Source organism: Amblyomma americanum, chromosome 1 (assembly GCF_052857255.1).
Source record: "Amblyomma americanum isolate KBUSLIRL-KWMA chromosome 1, ASM5285725v1, whole genome shotgun sequence".
Lineage (NCBI taxonomy): Eukaryota > Metazoa > Arthropoda > Arachnida > Ixodida > Ixodidae > Amblyomma > Amblyomma americanum.
In genome coordinates, this window is record NC_135497.1 from 404,080,668 (window position 1) to 404,107,129 (window position 26,462).

Here is a 26,462-nt window from a genome sequence, read left to right on the forward strand (position 1 = left end):
GCGTTATCGGGCCATCGGCAAAGGAAACATTTTTATTTTACTCAACGTGTCGATCGGTGGGCCGATGTTGCTTTTTCAAGAGTGATTTGTTGTTGCTGGTGTTTCGCATTTTATAGATATTGGACAGAGAAAGGGTGAGCGAAAAGCAGAATTGACATCTGAGCTAGTTGGTTGTTCATTTTCAAAAATTATATAAAGCGCACTTAGGACAACAGACAAGGGAGACCAAACAACACAGGTGAGCGAAAAACGGGCGGGGAGTATAGAACTAAGACGATAGAAGTAAGAAAATTAATACAACTAAAAATAAATAAAAAACATGGATAGGAAAAAGCAGCAAAGGGGAGTGGGAGCCGCACGAAAAAATGGAGTGTGAACTTGTAAGCTGTACAGAAATATCCAGATGCGACCGCTACTTGTAAAGTAATGCATGCTTTGCTTATTGACAGCCGTGTCGAGCTAAGCTGAGATGGGCGACAGCGTGCTTGGCCGTGCAGCTACCTTCATGGAAGAATGTGGGGCGGCGTCGCTCTTCATGGCAGGGAGGTCAAGGGGAAAGAATCTTGACTCAAAAAAACGGAGGAAGCGGGGAAAAACCCTAGTGTTTTTTCTTTGAATTTGGCAATATTGCACCCACTTCTGGTTTAGCCACTGAAGCTGGATTATAAAAAGGGGGGGGGGGGGGGGAACAGGGCAGAGGGGAGGTACCAGTATGTTGCCAGTGTAAAAGATATCAGATATAGAGTAGTCAAGGAAAGGAAAAATGGTAAAAAAAAGAGAAAAGGGTTATGTGGCTTTAGTGAGATCAAATGGTAAGCCAAATGGGGGCTTATCAAAGCGTAGCTTTTCCATGCATTCGTGTTTTCAGAATGGCCAGCCTACTTTTCAAACTGCACCTTACAATGCATCAGATGAGCAACACTGCAATCACTCACAGGCAACAAAGAAGTTTATTTGACCTTTTTGTCGAAGCGTCACAGTGAATGAAAGAACAGCGTTATTTTAGTCTGGCGCTGCAATTGAACGGCGCTGCTAATGACTTCATCTTCAAAAACAGTGAGGCACTTGAGCGCTTGCTCGCTGAGGTTTTTTTGAGCGCAGTAGAGGCGCAGTTTGTTGCAACAGTTGAGCACATCTTTGCACAAAACTTCTGCTGCACTTTCACTCACTTCGTCGGGATCATCTTTGGATAGAGGCTCATCGCGACTACGCATCGCTGCCACGCTGTCTTCATCTGTGGTGGCTACTTCACACACAACGTCGTAGGGGTTGGCGACGGTGATGACCTCGTGCCGGTCCTTGAAACACTGAATCCAACCGTTGAATAGGTTGAAACCATCATGCCCCAAAAATGTATGAAAGGCACCTGGCCTTGGCTTGCAATATCGAGCCACTCACTGGAACGCTCTGGGCCCGGACCTCACGAAACCGTTCGAACAAAGCAACGACATATTCATATATTGACGCACAAATCCGCTTCCTTGCAAGCGACGCGGAGTCTTCCTGTAGCTGTTGTCGCAACATGTCGCTATTCTTCCAAATGGCGGACACAGTAGCATCGGCGACACCGTACTTCTTTGCCACCGTGCCGTTTTCAAACCACTCTTGACTCACGTCCGCTGACTTGCCTACGTTGTCAACTTTTCGCTGCATGCGACACGCATATCTCGCTCATGGGCTCAGGCGTGACGAGAATCTGTTGCATGTGCGCGTGGTACGAGCAGCACTTGCAGCGTCATGCCATGCGCTCGTCGCCGCCGCCGCTCCAGTATGCCCGTCTAGCCGTGCCATCATGTGCTTTCAAATTTTGTCCAGTCAGTGTGCCCAACGGAGGCACATCGGAGAGAGAGAGGAAAAATATCTGCTTTGTGACTTCTGTTTTTTTCTTCTATGCTCTCTATCCTCTCCTGTCTTCCGCCTTGCCTTGAACCATACTGACAACACTCCCCCGCCCCGCCTGCTGCCCTCTTCTTGCTCAATCTGGGGAGCGCGCTCCTTGTGCCTGTCGGCACGTGGGCCGCCAGGCTTTCCAGGAACCATGCTATACACGGTCTCCGGTTGCGCTTTGGTGTGTATTAAGCGGTACACCAGTACATTCTCTATGGGGAGGGAAGCAGGGTTGTTTTGAGCAAAGGTGTTTCATTATTTGAGAAAAAAAGGGAAGTTTTCAGAACTACCTGTCACAGCCGCCGCGGTGGCTGAGTGGTTATGGCGCTCGGCTGCTGGGCCGAATGACACGGGTTCGATCCCGGCCGCAGCGGTCGAATTTCGATGGAGGCGAAATTCTAGAGGCCCGTGTTCTGTGCGATTTCAGTGCAGGTTAAAGAACTCCAGGTGGTCGAAATTCCGGAGCCCTTCACTATGGCGTCTCTCATAGCCTTAGTCGCTTTCGGACATTAAACCCCCATGAACTAAACTAAACTAAACTAGAACTAAATGTCATTTAATGCTGTTGTGAATGGCGACTTGTCTTGCTGTGGTGTGTACAAATTGCGGTCATTGTATCTTATTTTACAAAAATAATTGGGAAAGTTTGTCATGCCTGGTCACCTGGTTTTCATCTGTGTTCACTGCAGGGTGACCGTTGGAGATTACGTGGCTTCTAAATCAACAAAAGATGGGCATTGGTACCGTGCTTATGTGACTGAGATGACTGGTAGCAAGCACACCGTGCGCTATGTGGATTATGGCAATGACGAGGACAACACAACCATTTTCCTCCTGGCATCGAAGCACAAGCAGGTTCCTGCTGCGGCAGTGCGTCTTCTTACCTCAGACCCTACATCCTTCAGAATGGGGCAGCTGCTTTCGTTCACAGTTGAATCGATTGATGGTGGCACAGCTCAAGGAACTGTTTCATCTGAGGAAGACAGGAAGTCAATTGGTGGATTAGGTTTGGTGACCTGGCACGCTGACCTGATCCGAGGAGGATCTGCCAAGACATCTTCATCCAGCCCATCTACTCCTGTAAGAAGGCCGTTGACTTGCCAGACTTGACCTCTGGCGACTAGATTGTGGCGTTGCCTTGGAAATTATTCTCACTAAGCTGTTTATTGTCGTTCTTTGTCCATTAACATAACTGTAAATTATACCTATTTTACAAGCTTGGAAATCTGTGCAGTAATCCCATAATTCTTGATTTGGATGTCTTTTTTTGTTGCTTGTTCTTGCGTTTACCTTATGTCACCAGCAGTTCATTCATTGTGCTATGAGATCTTTTGTTATGCAGAAGGGGTAACAGATTTGACGGGGTAGCATCAGGAATGAATATGCTCAGATGAATTTTCGGGTTAATTGGTTCCATATCCTTTGAATCACCACAGTGCACAAAAAAAATGTGGACTGACAGGAAGATGACATAACTACACAGCAATCAGCACCTCAGGAGGAACTATCCAGTGGCAAATGCAGAAGCCTAATGTCTTGGCCTTGCCATGTGTTTGTTTTCATACACTGTGGTGAATCCAAGCTTTCTGTTTCGTCACTGCGAGAGCCATAGCCTGGATCCATAGCAGCCTCTGCAACCAACCTGTTGCTTACTTTTTAAAATTTCTCCTCTATCTGCATGCTAGTACAGTTAGACCTCGAACTAACGAAGTCTGTAAAATCCACACCTTAATTCATAACATTTAAATCTAGCTATTGCATAAATGGACATGCACTTGCCAAAACTTCTGGAAAAAATTAGCTGTAGTTTAGCTCTGTATAAACCTGGTAGAGTAGCGAGAGCTTGCTTGTTTCGTTTCTCCTCATAAGTCTAGCTTCTTTCAGAGACGCAGAACTCGAGTCATCGTCCTCGGCCACTGTGGATGCACTGTCGGAGGCTAAGCGGGCCCATCTAGCCACGTCTTCCTTGCTCCGCTTATCGAGGCGCTTAGCGAACTCTTCCTCGGTTTCTTCGGCTCGCTGCCTCCTCTTGGTTTCATTCCGACGGCAAAGCCTGGCTTCTTTCAGTCTCTCTGCCATCTCTACCCATGGCTCCACTGAGCCGTGTTCTGTATATGCAGCTGCGCCAATCCCTCTCCCTCCTACTGCACATGCGCACGGCAGTTGCAACTCGGGTTTCGCCGATGACGCGTCGTCGTGACCTGCTATGACGTCATGCGCATGCACACAGCTGGCAAAGCGAGCGACTGCTGCCAGCTGTTGCGGTTGCTAGGCAACGGCTCGAATCCACAGTGCGACCACGGCTCAAGTTTAGCCAAGCTGACCTCGCAAAGCAGCTGCCATAGTGTAGCTCTCACTACAAAAAAATTGCCGGTGGTTTAGCTCTGGTTAAACCTGGAGTGACGTGATAGCTACAGCTGGCTGAGTGGTACTTGGTTACATGACCAACCACGTGACGAACCACGTGATCAGCCACAGCGCCGTGCCACCGGCAGCTGCTCCGCACCACGTGAAGCGTGGGTGCATCGCCACGCTGAAGGCTCGAGATGCTACCGTAATATAGCTATCGCTACAAAAAGAAAACACGACGTTTCGGGACCCATACGGGTTCTTTAATCACATAGAGCGCCGCATGGAACGACGGTGAAATCTTCCAGAGATTACAATCTGACACTTCGCAATTTTAACAGTTCTCAATCTGCCATCGTTCCATGCGGCGCTCACTGTGATCAAGCGACCCGTACAGGCCCCGAAACATCATGTTTCCTTTTTTTCAGAAATTTTGTCAAGTGTATGTTTATTTCTGCAATTTTCGCTCCTTGCCAGATGATATTCCATCAAACTCTGGACTATAAATCTAGCTATATTGAAATTCATCTCTTGCCACGTAAAGAATCCTTCAAAATGTATTGCTAATCACTCTTGGATAAAACTTTTTTCGCAGTGAAAATACAGTTAAACCTCGATGTAACGAACTTCAGTGTAACGAAATCCTCGATGTAACGAAGTATTTCAGTTTCTATAACTTCGCTTCCATAGAACACAATGTATTTTCAACCTCTGTATAACGAAGTAGTTGTGGCGCACTTTCAACGTAACGAAATTTTGTTGCTGGCTCGAGATGAACCAAAATAATTTAATAAAAGTATACTGCGAAGTTTAGTGGTTGAAAAGTGTGCGCGCACTAACCTGCGCCCCTAAAAACGGCCGCGGCGCAGCTGTACATGGCTGGCAATCGCGATGATGATGACAAGGTGCCGTTTGCCGCGCCATCTGGGGTAGCACGGGTGACACTGCCGAACGTTGTGTCGAGTAAGTCCGCTAGAGGACACTAGCATCGACACATTCAGTCGCGCTGTTTTCTCGCCCACGCAGTCTAGGCCTTGCCACCGAAGCGTGCACGGCAAGTTTTCTGACGGTTTTGTGCTGCTGAAGTGTACGCGTCGATGTGTCTCGCGCTGTGTTTTTGTGCGCGCGCCTGACATCTCGGAAAGAATGAGTGGGAAACGCAAAGTCCTAGCTCTTGAAGAAAAGGCGAATGTGCTCAAAGCCGTGGAAAATGGTGAAAAGAAGAAGGATGTCGCCGTCCGGTTCGGCATACCGCAGAGCACCCTTTCGACGATTTTGAAAGCGAAAGACTCTATCCTCGAATCCCTGAAGAACGGAACAAACGCTCAACGAAAAAGGTTGAAGGTTCCCACTTTCGAAGATGTGGATAAGGCGGTCTTTGCATGGTTTGTGTCGGTTAGGGAACAGAACATTCCCATATGCGGCGCATTACTGCAAGAAAAGGCGAGGAATTTTGCCTGTCTGTTCGGCCACGACGATTTTCAGGCCAGCAGCGGGTGGCTGCACCGCTTCAAAGCCCGTCATGCTATCGTGGGCAAAATCTTAAGTGGTGAATCAACATCAGCTGACACGACAGGATCGGCTTCTTGGGTCGACACAGAAGTGCCGAAGATCTTGGCGCACTATGATCCAGTAGACGTCTACAACGCCGACGAAACGGCGTTGTTCTATCAGATGCTGCCGTGTCGTACGTTGGCATTAAAAGGTGAAAAGTGTCACGGTGGGAAACATAGCAAACTGCGCATCTCGGTCTTGCTTTGTGCCAACATGGATGGCAGCGACAAGCGTGTGCCGCTCGTGATAGGGCGCAGCAAGAAGCCGCGGTGCTTCAGCAATTCGCGCCAGCTGGAAATACAGTACGCATCCAACCAAAAAGCATGGATGACGCGTGATATTTTCCGTGGCTGGCTGCAAGCCTTCGACGCGGACATGAAAACCGCTGGACGCAAAGTGTGCGTCATCTTGGATAACTGCTCCGCACACCACATTGAAGATTTAGAACTGTCGCAAGTTGAGGTGAAGTTTCTGCCGCCGAACTGCACGTCACTAATTCAGCCCCTGGACCAGGGCATAATAAACAGCGTAAAGTGTGCATATCGCCGGCGGCTAATTGACAAGCTGCTGCTTGACCTCCGACTAGAACGCCCCACTAAAGTGGACTTGTTTCAGGCCCTTGAGATGTTGTCCGCGTCCTGGAACTCCACCTCAAAGGAGATTTTTGAGAATTGCTTCCGCAAAGTGGGCTTCAAGACAGCTGAAGCAGCTAGTTCTGAAGCGGCCTTGCCCGCGCTGGAAGAAGAGGCGCTTGATGAGAGGTGGCAGCGTCTTCGCAGCGACGGTGCCATCCCGGAAGGAGTCGAGCTGGATGACTATCTTTTTGGAGGCTCCTGTGTCCTCGCGACGGAGGAGGTGACGGTGGAAACGATCGTGAACGACGTGTTGGGAAACTCTCAAGACGACAGCGAAGGCGAAGCCGACGATGAGTGCGACATCCCAACCACTCGCGAAGTGGCCGACGCGATCGACGTGCTCAGGCGGTTTGCTAGCGCAGAAGAAGACCAAGATGCCATCCAGTCACTCTGGGCCTACGAACGACGTGTGATGCCTTTGTTGATGAAGAAAAAAGCGCAGAAAAAGATAACAGACTTTTTTCACCATTAATAAAGCGTTTTGCCGTGCGTGCACCGCACTCACAACACGTTTTGGAAGTTCCTTTGCATGCTGGGAGGCGAATTTTGGCGTAACGAAATTTCAATTTAACGAAGTAAAGTGCCGATTTTTCCGACTTAGTTATATCGAGGTTTAACTGTATTGGGCAGTCTGATGCTTCTGTGCTTTCTCCTCCAACAATCGTGTTACACTTGTTAGTTCATTCCACCACAAAAAAGTGCATTGTGGCTCATGTTGTGAGCTTGCAAATCGCCTCAGCGCAACTTTCGCTTCAAACGGATGCGCTTTGAACTTATGCCTAAGTGAAGGCATTTCGGGTGTCACACGGATTAAGACTAAGAAGCATTATTTTTTATGATATTAACTGACAATTATCATATGGACCCCCTTCATATTCAAGTAAGCTTTGCCATGATGAACTTTGCCTTAATCATGGCATCACTGACCATCAGTGAAACGAGGGTGGAGTGTTAACTTACGCGTTGCTGCTTCACTGGTGCACCTAGTGTTGTCAAGGGAATGCTGTGAACAAATTCCCAAACTTGCTGCGGGTGTGAGAATCAGGTTTCACCCAAAAACAGTGTCCTTTGCTTAAGCCACCTTGTTTCAGCTTTAAAAGGTTATTTGCTAGTGCTTGTGTTCATTGCCTGCTCTTGGTGTCGATGGCACTAAACTGGTGCCTTAATGCAGCTTCTTCATGAGTTTGACCCACCAAACAACAAGCACAAACAGCGTTCCAGCAACTAAGTGCAGCTGCGGATGGATTTTTCAGGCTTTGTAGGACATGAACATATTTTTTGGAACATTCACATATTTAGACCATTTTTCAATGGTTATTCAGTAAAATCTTAAATTATTAGTCTAAATTAATGAACTCCAAAAAGTACTTTAATGCGCAATGTAATGATTGAACAGATGGCCATGGTGTATACAGTAGAACCCCGCTGTTACGTTCCTCACTGCTGCGTTTTCCCGGCTGTTACGTCATTTTCGTCCGGACCCGGCATAGCTCCCATAGGATCCAATGTATTGGGTACCCCGCTGTTACGTTGTAGCTGTGAAAACGTTCCCGCATGATACGTCGCAACCTGGCACCCCGAACCCGGCCGGGCAACACGCGCCAACCGCCATTTTGACGAGTCTTGGCCAGGCTTGGCTACGGAATTGGCTACAAGACCATGGCCTCCGAGATCACCCCCTTGCACGCGTGGGTAATCTCGGAGGCCATAAAAAGCCACACGCAAGTTGGAGAGATTGCCACTAGACGGCCACTGCCTCGTCGGCCGAAGCGAGTAAAACCCGCGGCCCCGCAGCAATCCAGTCTTTCTTGTTTGTGCGGTTCAACCCATCCGAGTCCGTGTCCTTCCGTCAGCAGCTACGCTGCCTACGCCTCGTCAGGCCTCGCTAATCCAGTCTTTCTTGTTTGTGCGGTTCAACCCATCCGAGTCGTCCGTGTCCTCCCGTCAACACCTACGCTGCCTACGCCTCGTCGGGCCTCGCTAACACCGCGAGCGATTTGTCGTTCTTTGATGGCGTCGCGCAAGCGCAAGGCGCTTTCCCTCGAGGAAAAGCTGGATGTTCTCAATGCAGTCGACAGGCAGCCAGCGCGGAAAAGAGTCGACATCGTCAAGGATCTTGGTCGGCCACCCTCGACGCTTAACAGCATTGTCTCGAAGCGTGCCGAGTTACAAGGGAATGCCGCGCTCTTCGGCCCGAAAGCTTAGCAGGCTCATGGCGCCAAGTATGGAAACCTCGACGAGTCACTTCTTACTTGGCTTAAACAAGTTCGCGCTGCCGGTGTTAACTTCGACGGCAGCATTTTGCGCGAGAAGGCAATGGAAATAGCCGACCGACTGGGCATCAGTGACTTTGCGGCATCAAATAGCTGGATCGACCATTTCTGGAAGAGGCACGGCATCGCGTATAAGACGGTATCCGGGGAAGCAGCAAGTGTAAACTTGGAAACAGTCGACGATTGGAAGGCCACACTATCTGCCATAATTGAGGGGTATGAGCCTCGTGACATTTACAATGCCGACGAAACGGGTCTTTTCTTTCGGGTGCAGCCATCCAAGTCGTTAAGTTAAGCCTAAAGGGCGAAGCATGCCACAGAGGCAAATGCAGCAAAGAACGATTGACGGTGCTCCTTTGCTGCAACATGGATGGCTCGGACAAGCTGAAGCCATGGGCAATCGGAAAATACCGAAACCCACGGTGTTTAAAGAACATTCGCCTGCTGCCATGTCACTATAGAAGCAACAGTCGTGCATGGATGACGGGTTCTTTGTTCGAAGAATTTCTTCGTTGCTTCGACAACAAGATGGGCTGCCAGTGCAGGAGTGTTGTCCTTTTTCTGGACAATTGTGCTGCCCACCCGAGAGACCCGTCGTTTCTTCGGAATGTTAAGCTTGTTTTTTTTTCCTGCAAACACTACAAGCCACTTGCAGCCGTTGGATGCCGGCGTCATAAAGAACTTAAAGCACTCGTACAGGAAGTCCATCGTAAAGCGCTGTCTGGCGCGTATTGATCGCGGACAGCAGCCTACGATTGTTTCAATACTAGACGCTATGCACTACGTCGCTTCAGTGTGGACTGCAGTCAGTGCGTCAACTGCACAGCACTGCTACGCGCGGTGTGGCTTTCGCATGGACGGCGGAGAGGAAACTGCCACGGAAGCTGAAGAGACAGAAGCAGCCTCTCATGATCAAGAGCCGAGTGAAGCTTTGAATGCGCTGGGTGCCACGGGAGTCACGTATGACGACTACGTCGCCATGGATGCTGCTGTCGTGACGTCCGAGTGTCAGAGTATCGCCGAGATCGTTGCAGACTCAGTCGCGAGTGAAGCCTCAGACTGTGATGACGACGAGGAGCACGAGCCGCATGATTCCGGGGAGTTGGCGGACCCGAGCTTTGGAGAAGCTGTCGTGGCTCTGGACCTCCTCCGCAGGTACGTCGCACCTCAAAGCGACGCTGAGAGCAATGCAGCTTTCCAGGCCATCGAGAAATGCGTGATGTTTTCCAGCGAGCGGAAAAAACGGCAATCGACCATTCTCGATTTTTTTAACACCTAAGCTCACGTGATGTCGAAATAATGTTTTCATTAATTTTCGGACCTTTCCTCACTGTTGCGTTTTCCCGGCTGTTACGTTTTTTTTTCGCGGTCCGGTGAATAACGTATGAACAGGGTTCCACCATATTTTGTTTTAGAGGAGGCAGCTTTAGCTGGTTATGCCATTTGGCTGTGGAGTACCAATATGCAATGCGTTTATGCTGTCCCCATTCGTTCTCATGCCCAGCTCTCCCCCACTGAGCCTGCCCCTCCCAAGTCTGCCCTTGCCAAACCCACCCCAGCTGAGCCTGCATCCACTCCTTCTGCCCAGCCTGCACCAAGCCTTCAGTCCAGTCAAATGTGGATGCAAAGGTTCTGCATGTGCCTCAGCGGAAACTCCCATCCGACAGGCCTGACATGGTCCTGGTCTGGAGGACACCAGATGGGCTGTTTGTGCAGCAGCAAAGCTTGACTGGGGCACTGAACGCCTGGGTCAAAAGCCAGAGTCCTGAGCCCAGCACCACAAAGTACTCCAAGGCGGGCTATGTCTGTGCTTTGTTCAGCGAGGATTCCATTTGGTATCGAGGCCAGGTACTTGTGCTCTTTGTTGTGTGTGCTTGAGCTCAAGCATACTCTATCAGTAGTAGCACACTATCCCCTTTTTTAGAAAGCTTTCTCTCTGCATTTATGGAAAGAAGTTCAATACAGTAGATACGTTAAAATAACAAACTTGTAACCAGTGCTGATGATAAATGCTTTTTCAGTACCGAAACAATAGTACACCTGTTTTATGAGCTACAGAAGGCATTAGAATTGGCACACATTGATCATTGTGGTGTTACCACATGTAGGCTGTTGGGGTTTTTTGGGGCAAAAATTTTGAGCCCCTGTGATAGACTAGTATATCTGCCTGCATGACCATGCATGCGCCATCCTACGCACCGGACTCTGTCTGGAATTGCCAACGTAACGTGTGATGCCGCATCGTTGCTAACTCGTTTTTTGCACCCGGCGTTCGCAATAGAATGGACAAAACATAATGCTGCACAAAAAACTAGAATGTTGTGCGCTCATGCTTGCTAGCGGCACGTTTCTTTGCAGCGACGCGCCACCTGCCAGGCGCGGCTGCCGTAGTAGTGTGCCATTCACCTTGTGTTGCTAGGCCTAGCGTGCTTCATATTGACGCCGCAGGTCTGACCTCATTGCCAGTTTACCATCACACAGTCACCTCACAATAAAATGAACATAGATTGATTTCTGGAAGGCCTTCGACAGTAAAACGCACGGAAAACAGGCCAGGCTGATGCCACGGTACATTGACGGCGGTGGGCCACACGTGTCACGTTGCTCTGAACCGTCGTTCATTCCAGCACCAGATCTTCGGAGGATCTTGATCTTAACTTAGAATCATGTTGCATTTGCCAGTAAACTGATCTATCAACCTGTTTTACTTTTTACGGTTGATTCGTGTCGGTCGTCGGGTGCGCAGCATTCATACTTTCAAATTTGAAGGATTCACCGGAAGTGCACTAATTCATCATAAAAATTCGTTTTGCAGCATAAAAAAGGAAGCATAGTCGGGACTTCAATGCAGTCTAAAAAATGTAATGGAAAAATGCCAGTCTCATGTAAGGTCCACACATCGTCAAAACTGTTGAAGAAAAGGTGCGGCCCTTACACGAGTTTATATGTTAACTTGAAACTGGTGAAGTAAGTGCACAAAGTCTACGTAATGCAAATGGCTGTTTCCTGGTTACTGTGTTCATTGTTTTCAACTGTTCAAGATCTTAAGCATTTGTCTGCACAGGTGTTCACCTAGTGAACCACTGAGTTCTGGTGATAGGCACTGGTAATCAGTGGTAACTTCTACTTTCTGTAGCTGCCGCCATCTGTCTGAAAATTGTGCGCTGGGAAAATGTGCCCATTAGCTGCATATACAGTACAAATATGCTTGACATTTTCTCTTTTGAGGAGAAATGATCAGCGCATGCATGAATGTGCTGATCTTTGCACTTTCAGCTCAGTGTTGGTTACTTCAAGGAGCACGACTGCTCTTCTCTGTGCAGGTTTTGAGTGAGCAGTCCCCCGATGGAACATACCTGGTGCTGTCCGTAGACTTCGGCAACAGGGAGCGGATGCTAGCATCTTCTCTGCGCCCGCTGCCGCCTAGTTTTGCAGAGAAGCCACTCTTTGCCTTCTGTGTGGTGCCCCAGAATGTGCCTACGGAAAATTCCCGGCTGGCAGCTCTGCTGCAGCAGGAGCCGTTCACAGCCGTGCAGGCGGACACCACTCGGGCAGGTCTGGCAGTTGTTAGACTGGAGCGCAAGGATGGCACCTGCATCAACAACCTGATCAGCCGTTCACCTCACAAGGTAACTGATCTGTTTTGATGGCAGGTGAACATAGGTTTTTGTGAAAGTTGAGGAACACCTTGTGGTTTCAGCCAAACCCACTTATGACAGTATTGAAGTGCCAAAGAAATATTATAACAGATAATAATTATAACCACGTTATGCCGAAAAGAATTGAAAACTATAAACTTCAGAACATTTATCATATTTACCCGATTGTAAGTCTGCTCGAAAGTAAGTCGACTCCCCCCATACGCATGTCAGGAAAAAAAAGGGTGCGCCCACGGGCCATATTCCAAAGTGCAAATGTATTATTTACTGGACTACTCATCCACGCTAGTGCTGCCGTCATCGCTGCTGCGGTCCCACAGCTTGTCGTCCAGCAAAATCCCCCACCTTCAGATAATTCGAAAATTTATCCTGGTCTTTTTAAAGTCTTGAATTAATGGAGTTTTGTAATAGCCTTCCGTACCGAAAGAGTCCTTTGCATCGCCATGGCATGCTGCATGGTCATGTGCTTTTTTTCGGTTTTGCTGCGCCTGCTCGATCCATCGAACATGCACATGCATGCGTTTTTGCATTGTAAGTGTGGTTTGGCTGGCGTGGTTGTATCACTTCCTTGTTTTTATTTCTTGTAGGGTTTGCTCTCAGTGACCAGATTTAATTTTTATAACCAATTTTGTGCCATGGTAGGATTGTTATAAGCGGTTTATCTTACCATAGAACAGATGGTAATGCTGAAGGTGCCACAGTTGTCCATTCTTATATCTGATGTGATGTTCTGACCAGTATTGTTATAAGTGAGTTTGGCTGTATTCCAGAGCCCACAAATAGGGACAAATGTTATGTTGCTCAGCTTAAGGGGGGATGAGGGTCTTGAAAACTTTTTTTTTATTTCTTAACATATCTTCCTGAAAATTGGCATGCAGATATGTCTTTGAATGCTAATCCCAAATATATATTCATATTTTATATATCTCATCTAGAAATGAAGATAGGGCAAAATAATTTATGCCACTTAGGTCTTTTCTTACGGCCCATTATGGTGATTTCTTAATTAAAACAACTAGTTTTAAAGTAATGCTGTTATTCTTAAGGGCCCATTGCACATCCTAAAGCTAAAGAAATTTTAAAAAAGTCATCACATAGGTCATGAATGAATAACAAAGAAGGAAAAAAAAACAATGTGGGAGTAATTAGCTTACACCTGACCTAATTGCTAGTCTATTGGGTTTAATGAAAATTGGAAAGCTTTAGGATGTAGCTGAGGTGTTGCTGAAAAAAATAATACCTACTTCAATAAAATCAGTCGATGCAAACATTATGAAAAGTTCCGTAAGGCAAAGGCATTTGATCGAAAAAGCAAAGCTGAGAAAATTGCATTCAAAGTTTTGCTTACTCTGCCATTTTTGTTTACTGATCATATGGAAAAATTTAATGCTTTAGCATGCCACCCAGTCATCGCTGAACACAATAACACCAAATTTACAGAAATCTGTTCATGTAAAGATTATGAAAACCTCTGTATTGCATTGGCACTTGACAAAAAAAAAGCTCAGAAAATCACTTGCTATTTTCTTTGAATCTGCCACACATTCACAAAAGTCCTGGGCAGTAGTCCTCAGTGCTGTCAGGCTTGTGCTTCTTGGCCATCCTCTTCTTCACCTTTTCAGCATTGGTGTGACCCTTATCAGACCTGCACAGCCTCTGTTTATCTTTTTCAAGGCTCCTACTAATGGGGCAGCTCCCAGGCCTGTAACCAAGCTGTGCTGCAACAGCTCTGCTGGTTGTTGCCATTCCTTGGTTGAAGCGAGAAACTGCTTCTTGCTAGGTTAAAAACAGGACAGTGAGGAGTGTCTAATGCGAATGTTCAAGCTTCATCTTAGAGCGCACAACGTCTTGGCGCTCTGCCAAGTTCGCCGAGCGCCCCCCCCCCCCCCTCCAGGAGCTCTCCTCAATATATATATATATATAAAAAATGATGTTATCAGCGGCGGCAGCGGCTTGGCGTGCTGCCAAGGTCCGCGCTGCGCGTGCTTGTCGAAGCGTTGAGCACGCGAGCTCGGTTCAGCCGGTCCGGTCGGTCGGCACGAAGCAGTGTGCGCAAACGCCTAAGTCGGCCTAAGTCGACCTTAGGCTTAGGTCAGCCGGCTCGGCCGCTTCCGGCGACACGGAATTCGAAGCGGCTTGCAGCGTATCAAAAGTCTATATTTTCCACGGGCTTAGTCCAGGCACATCCACCGGCACTGCAGAGACTTGCGGTAACACCGAAGTTGACGGCGATCGGCATTGTCCAGCCGCGTTCACCGGCGATGCTGGCGTCAACAGGGTTTGTTCAGCCGCGTCCACCTGCGAAGCTGTTGTTGGCGAGCTCAGTCCAGCCGCGTCCACCGAGGGTACAGCAGCTTGCGGCATCACCGAAGCTGCTGCGCTCGACGATGCAGCGCTCTACTTATTCCATGTGCGTCTCTTTTTGCCGACTGCTTTTCGCATGCTTGCTTTCAAGCGCGCGTCTCGGGCCATCGTGACACACGGAACAAAGACACCAGGCAGGCAAATACAAGCAAAAGCTTGAAATTCGAGGCTAAAAGAAGCGATTCAATAGCCAAAATATCTACAATAACGATAAGGAAAACGGCAGAACGAAAAATACTAGGAAACAAAGAGGAGCGCGAAAAATGACGGGCGTGCAGGCGAAAGCAGACGACGGGAAGGAGCCGTACAACGCGGCCGCGGGGGGCAAAGCATGCGTCACGGCCAATCAGAGGGCTGCGCCTCGAGGAGGCGCCCGTTTTACCCAATCGGCGGCTGTCTCGCGACGGTTTCCCCTCTTGCGAACGGGTGCTAATAGCTTCGCTGTGCGAAGGTCTACAGCTTGCAGAAAGGCGCCAAATTGGAGAGCAGGAAAGCAGCTTTCAAACGAGACCAAGATGGCACCGATCGGTTCGCGTCGCGCGGAGCTACGGCAGCTTGAAAATGGGGCAAACCTTCGCGCTTGGCGTTCAATTTCGGCTCACTGACGTTTCTAAATTGCCGTTTTTTTCATACTTTGAGTTGGAATTCAGCTAAAATATTTTGTAGAGGAATAGTTGGGACATTAAAGACTTCAAAATCGCAATTTTTGAAAAGTGCCATTTTTGACCATTTTTCGCGATTTCAAGACCCGCGTCCCCCCTTAAGGTTGTGGCATCAAATCGCATCCATGGCGGTTTCTTTTCAGTGGGCGCAGAATGTTGACACACCCTTGTATTATGCGATGCCGGTGTTCTTTTAGAAACCCCTAGGGGTTTGAAAATGAAACTGGCCCCTGTTAGGAGTGGGGCTTCTGTCCCGTAGCAGGCCACCAGTGTTGGGGGATTGCGCTTCGATCCCACCGCTGCCACCAGTTGTTAGGTGCGGGCCCCTGGTTCGCCTGTGCTGTCTCTCGCCCAGGTCGGTGTCCCCGGGTTCCGGATCGGGAGACTGCTGTTGTGGGGGTGACGAAGAGATGAGAGGGTCTTCGAGGTGAAGAAGAGACTGAAAGGGTTTATTTACATTTTTACATAGTTCGAAAGAGTGAATCGGGAGCTGGCGATCACATGCCAGATCGTTGCTTAAATAGGGTCCATTGTCCCCAGGTCCCTAGTTGGGGAATCTAGTTCATTAAAAATGCGTCCAATCACTGTGACGTCGATCATGTGTCCAGTCTTTAGGGTCCGCCTTCCAGGACGGCCCCAACAACACACTTGCCACTTCTGGCAAGTAATGGTCCGCGCTCTCCAGGCAGCTATGATGAATAGCCCGAAGGGGTCCCATGGCAGCGTCGAAGGTCAGTCACCTGCACTTCACAGCGGTAGCGTGGGAACTCAACGTTGCCGCTGCAGTTTGCAGAAGATTCCACGTATAAGGAAAAGCACAGTCTAATCACGAGGATTCCGGCGACGTTGGCTTGGTCAAACACGGCCGCATTTGCCACGGCTCATTTGCAACCCCGCCGCTCGCCGGCTCCCCAGCCGTCCCCTCCGGGATAAAGATGTCCCGGGTGGGTCCTGCGTTTAGAACAAACGACAGGTTCACCAAAGCCGTTCTCAGGCAGCGGACGGCCGTTTCACCCCATAAACAGCATAGGGGGGGTCTCTTGTAGACGCCACCACCTGCACTCGTGGCGCTGCAACCACGTCGACGGCCCTTTGAAGCCTCTGTCGATTGATGCTTCTCAGTGGCTTGAATATTCTTGACATGTTGGCGTCTCCAAACGTAACAGCTCCTCCGCGGCCAGGACAATCTCGATCGGCCAGTGGTCACAATCACTGGTCGAGGAGAGATGGGAGTTATAGCGTGGGAGGCCCTTCTTGATCTTCTCTGTGAGCACAGAACAGAGTCGTAAACCTCATACAACCGAGGCATTAGTGAAACCAACCACTCAACATAGCGCCACTCCCCAGGCAGTGCCCAAAAATCACCCGAGAGCCGCCAGGCTGTTATGAAATACTACTGCATTGTCCATATAAACGTAAGCACAAAATTTTGTAGCTGACAGCAATAACCTCGGCTACTAAGAACAGCTTCATCCATGTTTGCCAAATTTGCTGCCAAGGCCCGATTCACCGTACACGACTTGAAGAGGGGTGGCAAATTTGGAAGCAAAACTGGAATAAACAAACAACTAGCACCTCAATTTTGCCCGAATTTAGGGTCAAGAGAGCGTCCGCGTCTCATCTAATGTCGCCAAAGACAGACTGCCAAGTTGTACAATACGCGGTGGTGTGTCAAACCTACAAATTCTTGATTAGGAACTTTATTCCTTATCACTAAAAGCTCTAATCCCCTTATACCACCGGAATACCGATAGATTGCTTAAAATTTGGCCCACGCTCAAATTAATTCCCTGGCTCTTTTCAAACAAGCTTGACGCTCAAGTATAATAATCAACTGTTCGAGTTGAACTCATAAAGATGCGACTGCGCATCGCAATCCTCACTCCTTACCGTACTGGCGAGAGACTTCTAAACTCAATGAGTAAATCCTGCGCCTCGTCACTATCACTTGTACAGAAAGCTGCTACAGCTGTTCTCCGCAGAATTCTGTAGCCTCACTTCGTTCGCTTACTCTTTGAATACCAAAATCGGCTAGCTAACCAAGCGCCGCTAAACACAGGTACTCAAATGGGCACAAATACACGTGCTTTCATTGCCTCCGCAATGCGTTAGCTACACTGTCGCGAATGAGACAAACGTTTACGTAACTATGGCGCCCAACAAAACATGTCGTTCGGTATCTGCTAAAGATACAAAGCGAAACGTGTGCTCAAAATTCAAACACAAAAAAATTTGCTTACTCGGAACGGTTCTACATAAGCAAACAGCTCATCGTCTACTCGGGAACTGTCTTCGCGAAACTCCTGTGAGTGCCGTTATCACTCGGTAGCATCCCAAATTAACACATGTCCTTTCTTACTGAATGGCACAATAACCTTGATCTAACTGTCAAGAAAACAGTAACACCTGATCAAATCCAAATCTTTAACGTTAAACAAAGTAGCATTTCCTTCCCCGTTTTATACGCACACACCAAAAAAGAGGAATAAAAAAAACAGCTACTTCGAATTGCTACGCAGGGTCAAACATGGCTCACCACCCCCGTGTCGAAACGATTAGTCCTTCAGCCGCGCCCGCCGGGTTCGCGCTCCGACTGATTGTGCGACTGTCAACTCGTGACAAAGGGCAACTGAAAGAAGACATTCCTGATCGCTACTGTCATCTCCACAGCCCCTCGACGCGCTCAGTAGGCCCCGGTAGCCCATGCAGTGCAGATAACCGATTCCGGGCGACGGACAGTGACCGGAGCGAGAAGCTGCTCTCTGTTCTCGCCCCAAGCAAGCCCGCCTACCCTTTCGCCCTGCGCGCTTCCTCGAATACAGTGCGGAAAGTGCAGGACCCATCCTTGTCAATTGTGGGCGCCGAACACACCTGCATGCATGGTCTCTATTGCTCGACCTGTGAGCTCGCATGCGCCGGGTATCCCGCAAACTAGCGCCCTCTGATATTTCCTGCCACTTCGCCTTTTTCTTTACCGCCTTTCTGTCAGGTCGGAGTTGTCTGGGTCTTAATGCTTACCGATGCCCTTTCAAGAACCTCGCTCCTGTTCTGCTTGGTAGACGCGTTTTTCTCTTTCCGTTATTGCGGTCACCTTCAGAAGCATCTGCTTGTGCCGCCTGACCAGTAACTTTAGCTGCAAAATTACAAGGTCCCATGCGGGAAGTCTTTTCTTCCGCTTCTGCCGCACTTTTATCTGTGCTAACGTTAGCACCTGTCTGCGCCCCTGAATTTAGGGCTTGGCATTTCAACCGTTTTTTCTTGGTCTGTGCCCTCTTCCCGTTTTTACGCCTAGACACTTCCGTTTGCGTCTCCTGATCACAACTAGATTCATCTAGTTTCTCTGCTCGGAGACCTTCATCCAATTGCAAACTGGCCGCTTTGCCTTCGCGGGCCAGTGTCAGCTCCCCACTGCTGACAGACGTACCTTCCGCTGCCCCCGAGTTGGGCAGTTCGCTTTCCTGAAGGCAGTCCTCCACCGCCCGCTTATCGGCCTGAGCGCTTACCCCTGAAAGGCCCTGCTCGTCTGTAACGTAGCTTTCGTCCTCTGTCTCCGCGTTGCTTTCGATATTGCGTTACAACATTACAGCTCCGCAATCTTCATGACGGTTGTGCGCTGTTTCACAATACTGTTTTACGTCGTCACATCTGTCCAACTGGAACGATCCGGCCTGACTCGCTCTCTCTGAAGTCTTGCCTCTCGAGATCTCATCATCCAGTTTCTTTAGCTCATACGTGAGATGTAACCTTCTGAGCTCCCGCTCCTTTTTCTCTGCCGCTAGCCTTTGTTCCTCTATGTTTCTCCGCTCATCTTCTTTTTTCTTTCGCTCTGCTTTGAGGAGTTCCCACGTATCGCTAATTATTCTTTCCTCGGCGGTTTCCAACAGCAATTTGCAAATCTCCGTCTTTTTGATCTTAACCCCTACATCGACACCCAACTCTTCGCACAATGACAGAAATCTGACCTTAGCAACTTCATTAGGTCCATGTTTGCTGCTCTGAGCCTTGACTTTGCTGAACAACTGTTGACGTGAGCTACACGCACTCAGACTCACTGATCAACTTCCCTCGATTCCCAGCAGTTCAAAGTTATTAACCCAAACATTTGAAGCCTGGCGAATCTCAAGCAAAGTTCAAGCACTCACCCACAGAAGCAACACCACGCCGCATGGTCGATCCAACCGCTGCCAACCAGTTGTTAGGAGTGGGGCTTCTGTCCCGTAGCAGGCCACCGGTGTTGGGGGATTGCGCTTCGATCCCACCGCTGCCACCAGTTGTTAGGTGCGGGCCCCTGGTTCGCCTGTGCTGTCTCTCGCCCAGGTCGGTGTCCCCGGGTTCCGGATCGGGAGACTGCTGTTGTGGGGGTGACGAAGAGATGAGAGGGTCTTCGAGGTGAAGAAGAGACTGAAAGGGTTTATTTACATTTTTGCATAGTTCGAAAGAGTGAATCGGGAGCTGGCGATCACACGCGAGATCGCTGCTTAAATAGGGTCCCCTGTCCCCAGGTCCCTAGTTGGGGAATCTAGTTCATTAAAAATGCGTCCAATCACTGTGACGTCGATCATGTGTCCAGTCTTTAGGGTCCGCCTTCCAGGACGGCCCCAACAACACACTCTTGCCACTTCTGGCAAGTAATGGTCTGCGCTCTCCAGGCAGCTATGATGAATAGCCTGAAGGGGGTCCCATGGCAGCGTCGAAGGTCAGTCACCTGCACTTCACAGCGGTAGCGTGGGAACTAAAGGTTGCCGCTGCAGTTTGCAGAAGGTTCCACGTATATGGAAAAGCACAGTCTAAGCACGAGGATTCCGGCGACGTTGGCTTGGTCAAACACGGCCGCATTTGCCACGGCTCATTTGCAACCCCGCCGCTCGCCGGCTCCCCAGCCGTCCCCTCCGGGATAAAGATGTCCCGGGTGGGTCCTGTGTAGAATAAACGACAGGTTCACCAAAGCCATTCTCAGGCAGCGGACGGCCGTTTCACCCCATAAACAGCATGGGGGGGGGGAGGTCTCTTGTAGATGCCACCACCTGCACTCGTGGCGCTGCAACCACGTCGACGGCCCTTTGAAGCCTCTGTCGATTGATGCTTCTCAGTGGCTTGAATATTCTTGACATGTTGGCGTCTCCAAACGTAACACCCCTCCGATGCAGTGGCTCTCGTAGACCGTGTGGAACCTTGAGGGTTTCAGGCCCGCATACCTACCCCATATTGTTACGTGACAGGACACATACTCAATACACACAAGAACACTCTGATCAAAACTTAGTGCCCAAAGCATGCATGAAACTATTACACTTCGTTCACATTATCCTTTACAATATGATGAAACTTCAGTCCACTCTGCAACAATTAATGACTGACCATCATCAACAGGAAAACGTTATCCTCGTGGATTGTGATTAGTTGGGCTGCATGTAAGGCAAGGTTGTGCAGATGGGAACTTTAGTAACATTAGTAGAGGCAGGTGCTCCGGCTTTGTCGCACCTTTGTGCCTCACCACCATTGGCATCACAGGGGTCAGCAGCAAGGTTGCCATTTTCTACCTCAACTGTTCTACTGCAGAGCCCAGTGCAGCAGAACTGCCAGGTGGTACTGGTACATTTTTCCACCTGTGGCTAAAACACTAGTGGCTGTTCAAACCTGGCATTTTTTTTCCTGTGCCAATATCAAACATTGCTGAACATTGAATCTTTTGAGCTCTAGTAGCAAGAAAATGCCTTGAATAATAACCTGCACTGCTTGCTTTTTTGCTGCAGGACCCTGCACAGTCAACAGTGACTGGGTCAGCACCGCAGGAGGAACCGCAGAAACCACCTGTTGCGGTCCAGACCCTTGTAAATGTTCCTGACTGTCCCCTTCCCAAGCGACCATTCGATGCTGTTGTCGCATCAGTGGAGGGCAATCTCGTCTACATCCAGCCAATCATCCGCGCCTCGGGCCTGTTGAAGTTCACGGAGGCACTGGCTAACAAAGCCCGACGAGATCCCGGCTACAAGTTCACCGAAATGCCTCCTGTCAACCAGTGTGTGCTGGCTGTCTACTCAGATGATGACCAGTGGTACCGTGCCCGCGTGGTCTCGGCAGATGAAAGCGGCTGCATGGTACACTGCAGTCTCATAACTTTCTGCAGAAGTGTCCTTTAAAAGCTTTTAGTATTTAAGGGCTCCTTGCCAGTCTGTCAGTTTTCCATTGCCAGGTTTTCAGCAAAATTAATGATTTGCTTGTGACCTATTTTCTTGGTAGAATGAAGCCCGAAATTTTACCTTTTGATAGTGGTTGTCATCCGGTTCTTGCTGTTCGGTTCACATTGCATTTTCTTGCAAGTCATAACTGAGTAGCAGTTGAAAAGTGAAGATGTTTTCAGTTCTTTTTGGCCTTCTTGCGTATTGCCCTTCGCTGCTCCTAGTCCAACTGGTCCACTTTCATCTGCAGGTGCGGGTGCAGTTCTTGGACTACGGTAACACAGAAACAATGTCCATCAAACTGTTGTTGCCGATGCAGGAAGAACTGGCCAAAGAACCCGCCAGCGTCCTGGCTGTGCGACTTGAGGGCACACCGGTGCTATCGCCCTGGGCCGGTGAAATCCTTTCTAGGGAACCACGGGTGGTGGTGCAGTTGGTTGGCAGCGACAGCGGGGACGGGCCGCCATTGGTCCGCCTCATGCTCAAGAGAAAGTGCATCAACTCTATGGCTGCCTGCATGCAACAAGCTGGTATCTCCGGTGAGTGGCATTGTTGTTTTCCTCCAGAATTTTCAGCATCACACCTTTACTAGGTTAGGCTTCCTGTGTAGTGCTTTGTGTTTGCTCAGCTGTGTATTCTTTGTGAGAGTCCCTTAGTCCTTGCACACAATTTGCTGTTGGAACATCTGAGGCTCAGTATGAGAGTAAGCTTTCTAGGTGCTTGATCAACAGCTTCTGTAATGTTTGGTTTAAGGTTTATGGGGGATTTAACGTCCCAAAGTGACTCAGGCTATGAGGGACGCCGTAGTGAAGGTCTCCGGAAATTTCGACCACCTGAGATTCTTTTGTGTGCACTGACATCGCACAGCACACGGGCCTCTATAATTTCGCCTCCATCGAAATTCGACTGCCGCGGCCGGGATCGAACCCACGTCTTGGGCCGGCAGCCGAGCACCATAACCACTCAGCCACCGCGGCGGCCCTCTGTAATGGGTTGCTATGGCTGTAACACTAAACTGTAAAAGGAAACGTATCCCAACCGGTTTTTATTGCTTCTCAGACTTCAATTCAATTCAGTTCTTTATTTACCAGAATACTGGACGGTCTCCAAGGCTAAAAGTTGCTGCCTACAACTTGACTGGGCTGTAGAAGCATGAAAGAGCTGCCCTGTCTGATTTTTGTTTAGATAAGGTCAAGCTTGAGGAGGAGTTGGAGGCTGGTGGTGTGAACATGACAGTGGTGGTTTTTCTTGACTGAGCCACTGGAAATCTTGCTTGTAGGAGTAATACTCACAAATACAGTTGCACATGATTCAGACTGAACTTGCTGTCGGAAACCAAGTGCTACCTTTGACACTTATGGCAAATTCCACTGGTCGATCTGGAGCGGCTTTTCTTGCTCTGTGGCATCAAGTGCGAGTTCCACTTGTTGATCTGGATCGCATTTACGAGTTCGACTGGTTGTTTTGAAGCAACTTGCTCCACAGCAGAGCACTTCCTCTTGATCCGACAAGAGGCGGATTTAGCTTGAACTCCGAGGGTCGCTTCCGGGTGGCCAAACCATGTTTTCCTGTTTTTAGCACAGTTTGAGCCATCACCGGTTAACCCTGGGCATTTTTTAAATTCATTCTGATGGTCATTGAAACGAAGAGTGACTCTTCTCGCCTTCATTAATTTTGAAAGTAGTTGACAGAGCCCGGCGGCCAGTGCCAGTGACGATTGCGAAATGTACCATATTTACTCACGTATAACCCGCACCCAAATTTGAAAAAACGCGTTTAAAAAGTGGGGGTGTGTGTTAGCTGCTAATTTTTTCTTTGAAGGGGGGTGTCGGCTTGACGGCAATGCGCGACTGCCTCCCCCGTGTAGTCCGCCATCCCCATCATCATCGACGCTTGTCAAGCCAACGAGAGGTGAACGAAAGGCATAGCCCAATCAGCATTCATAGTCTGTTTATTCTTCCCCACGTTTTCTTCAGCCAGCGTTGTTGAGCCTAGTGGCAGGCACAGTTTCATGTACTACACCCCAGTTTGCACTGTTTGCCTGCTTTGTTTTGGCGTCATGAGTGCGATTCGGCGGCAGTGTTTCACAGCGAAAGAGAAGCTAAAGGTTATTGTTGTAGCGGCGGGTGCCGCTCAAGTACACGAACTGCTAGCAACCAAAACCATCCCGGTTTATTGCCACATACAGTCATATATATACACATAGCGACACTGGTGCCTCTGGCGGCAGGTGATCCCCAAACCGAAACCACATATACAACATATTCCCTTCCTTATAAAAAAAGACAGCTACATGGGTTAGTGATTTAGTAGTGGTAGTACGTTAGTGCTCTTTTACAGAATTATATTTACAGTAACAACAATGTGCTTGTCTTATGCACTTAATACAAAAATATAAAACAAAAAGAGGAAAACAAGATACAACTCCATTTATGTCCATATTTCACAACGTCGGCAAACTCAACACTCGTGCAGATTGTGACACGTTCATGTTCACTGCAAAACGTGTCTTTCTGTACTTAGTGTCCATAGCGGTCTGGAGGTCGTCTATTCTTTGATGGCTGTACCCTACGCTGAGGTCCCGATGCTTCTGAGAAACCACTGGCAGCAGGCGAAGTCTCTTCCGGCTCACAGCCGGTCACTGGTGACATAGGCAGCTGCTTCGCAGCAGCCACAGCTGAAGTTCCGGTTGGCGCTTCTGAAACGGGTCTCTCCAAGGGAGGCGGTGAGCTGCTTTCCCTAGCGGTGTCATTTGTCTCTTCCGGCTCACAGACGGTCACTGGTGACATAGGTGGCTGCTTCGCAGCAGCCACAGCTGAAGTTCCGGATGGCGCTTCTGAAACGGGTCTCTCCAAGGTAGGCGGTGAGCTGCTTTCCCTAGCGGTGTCATTTGTATCACTCCTTTCCCCCCACCCACAGATAGATGCAGAAGCTTGTGGCATCCTTGACAACTTTGAAGCGTTCCACGTTTTTCCATCATCAAGTTGGAAGGACGATTGCCCCTGTTTTCTTATCACTTTTCTTGGGCGGCTAAAAGCCAGGTCACCTTTAAAAGCAGTTTGTCTGCGTACTCGTACAAGGTCACCAACATTCACTTTGGTTTCCCTTGCGGCCCTGCGAGCGTCTGTGTATAGTTTACTGGATTGCTGCTTTTGCTTCACCCGCTCGCATAGGCGGTGGAGCTCTGAAGTAGGGTCAGTTGCAAATATTGCTGACGGATTCCCAACGACATCGAGGCGAGTCCTTGGTAGACGTCCATGCAGGAGAAGTGCTGGAGCAACTGCAGTTGTGGCATGCGGCATACAACGGTAAATGCCCAAGTATTCTGTTACCGTTTGGCGTAAGGGACGCTGCTCGAGTGTAGCCACTTGAACAAAGCTTTTAAAAACTCTGTTGAGCCGTTCTACCTGTCCGTTTGCTTGCGGGTAGTATACGGACGAATGCCGCAAGCGGATGCCGCGATCCTGCAGAAAAGCTTGGAACTCTCGAGATGAAAACTGTGGCCCGTTATCGCAAACAATTTCCTCTGGGTAACCTTCACGTGCGAACACTGACACCAAGAAGCCTGTTACTGTGCGTGTTGTGGCTTGGTCGCAAAAGTATACTTCGGGCCACTTAGAAAAGTAGTCGACCAGCGTGATCACATATCGACAATCGTGTGGTGCTCTCTCAAATGGGCCAACAATGTCCATGCCAAGCTTTAGCCACGGTTCCTTTGGTAAGGGGACCGGGTTCAATGGTGCAGCCATAACCTTCGTGCTCTTGTCCGCTGCCTGGCATATACTACACGTTTGAATAGCTAGCTCAACTTGCCTGTCCATGGCTGGCCACCAAAATTTTTCTCGCAGACGTGCTTTCGTTCGTACAATTCCAGGGTGAGCCTCATGAGCAGCGGCAATTATCCGCGCTGTAAGTGATGCGGCAACCACAAGGCGTTCGCCACGCAAAATCAAATTGTCCACCACTGACAGTTCATCGCGAAGTTTGAGGAAAGGTTGAAGCTCACCCGGCAGAGATTTTTGCACAGGCCAGGACGATTCAATGTAGGCCTTGATTCGTTGCAGTGTGCTGTCTTCTGACTGGGCCTGTTCAAACTCTTCCCTGGTAATGCAAGAAGATATAAGGGCAACTGATACAGTTTCGTCTAGTAAAGTCTCTTCTCCCTGAGGAGGTGACGCAGGGAGGCGAGAGAGCGCATCTGCTACTCGATTTTGCGAACCCTTCCGGTACTTTACTGTATAGTTGTACTGCAGTAGGCGCTCCGCCCACCGTGCTATCCGCAAAGGACGCCTTCCTGGCCCTTGAGTAGACAGCAATGCAACCAAGGCTTGATGGTCAGTAAGCAACGTGAAATGGCGTCCCCACAAGTAAACATGCCACTTCTCGCATGCCCAGACACACGCAAGCGCTTCGCGTTCTCCTACTGAATATCTCCTCTCTGCAGATGAAAGCGCTCGAGAAGCAAAGGCGACAGTGTGTAGTTTCTCTCCCTCCAGCTGTTGGAAAACCGCTCCAAGCCCACAGTCTGAAGCGTCAGTGGAAACAACAACTGGAAGAGATGCATCGAACATCTGCAGGACTATGTTGGATGCAAGTGCCTCTTTGGTCTTTCGAAAACTGGAGTCTACCTCGCCAGACCAAACAAATGGTTGCCCCTTTCGAAGGAGAACGCGCATCGGTTCAACCATATCGGCAAAGTTGGGAACGAACCTAGAGTAGTATTCGACCAGTCCCAGGAACGATCGAAGGCTGGCTGTATTGGTGGGTGCCGGTGTATCCTTGATGAAAGCAACGTTTTCCTCCAGCGGAACAATACCACTTGCTGTGATCCTGTGACCCAAAAATGAAAGTTCCTGCGTATCGAAGATACATTTGCTGTTCAGTTTGAGTCCTGCCTCTT

At 49.2% G+C, this 26,462-nt stretch overlaps 1 protein-coding gene across 1 annotated transcript in view; it reads left to right on the top strand.

Moving 5' to 3' along the window:
* LOC144123973 (uncharacterized) overlaps positions 1 to 26,462 on the top strand; it is a 48,694-nt gene that overhangs the window by 15,095 nt on the left and 7,137 nt on the right. The window contains 7 exon segments of the mRNA XM_077656671.1: positions 2,577 to 2,967; positions 5,722 to 6,834; positions 10,203 to 10,304; positions 10,307 to 10,546; positions 12,022 to 12,327; positions 21,137 to 21,481; positions 21,813 to 22,101. Of these exon segments, the coding sequence (XP_077512797.1) occupies positions 2,577 to 2,967; positions 5,722 to 6,834; positions 10,203 to 10,304; positions 10,307 to 10,546; positions 12,022 to 12,327; positions 21,137 to 21,481; positions 21,813 to 22,101 (2,786 nt within the window).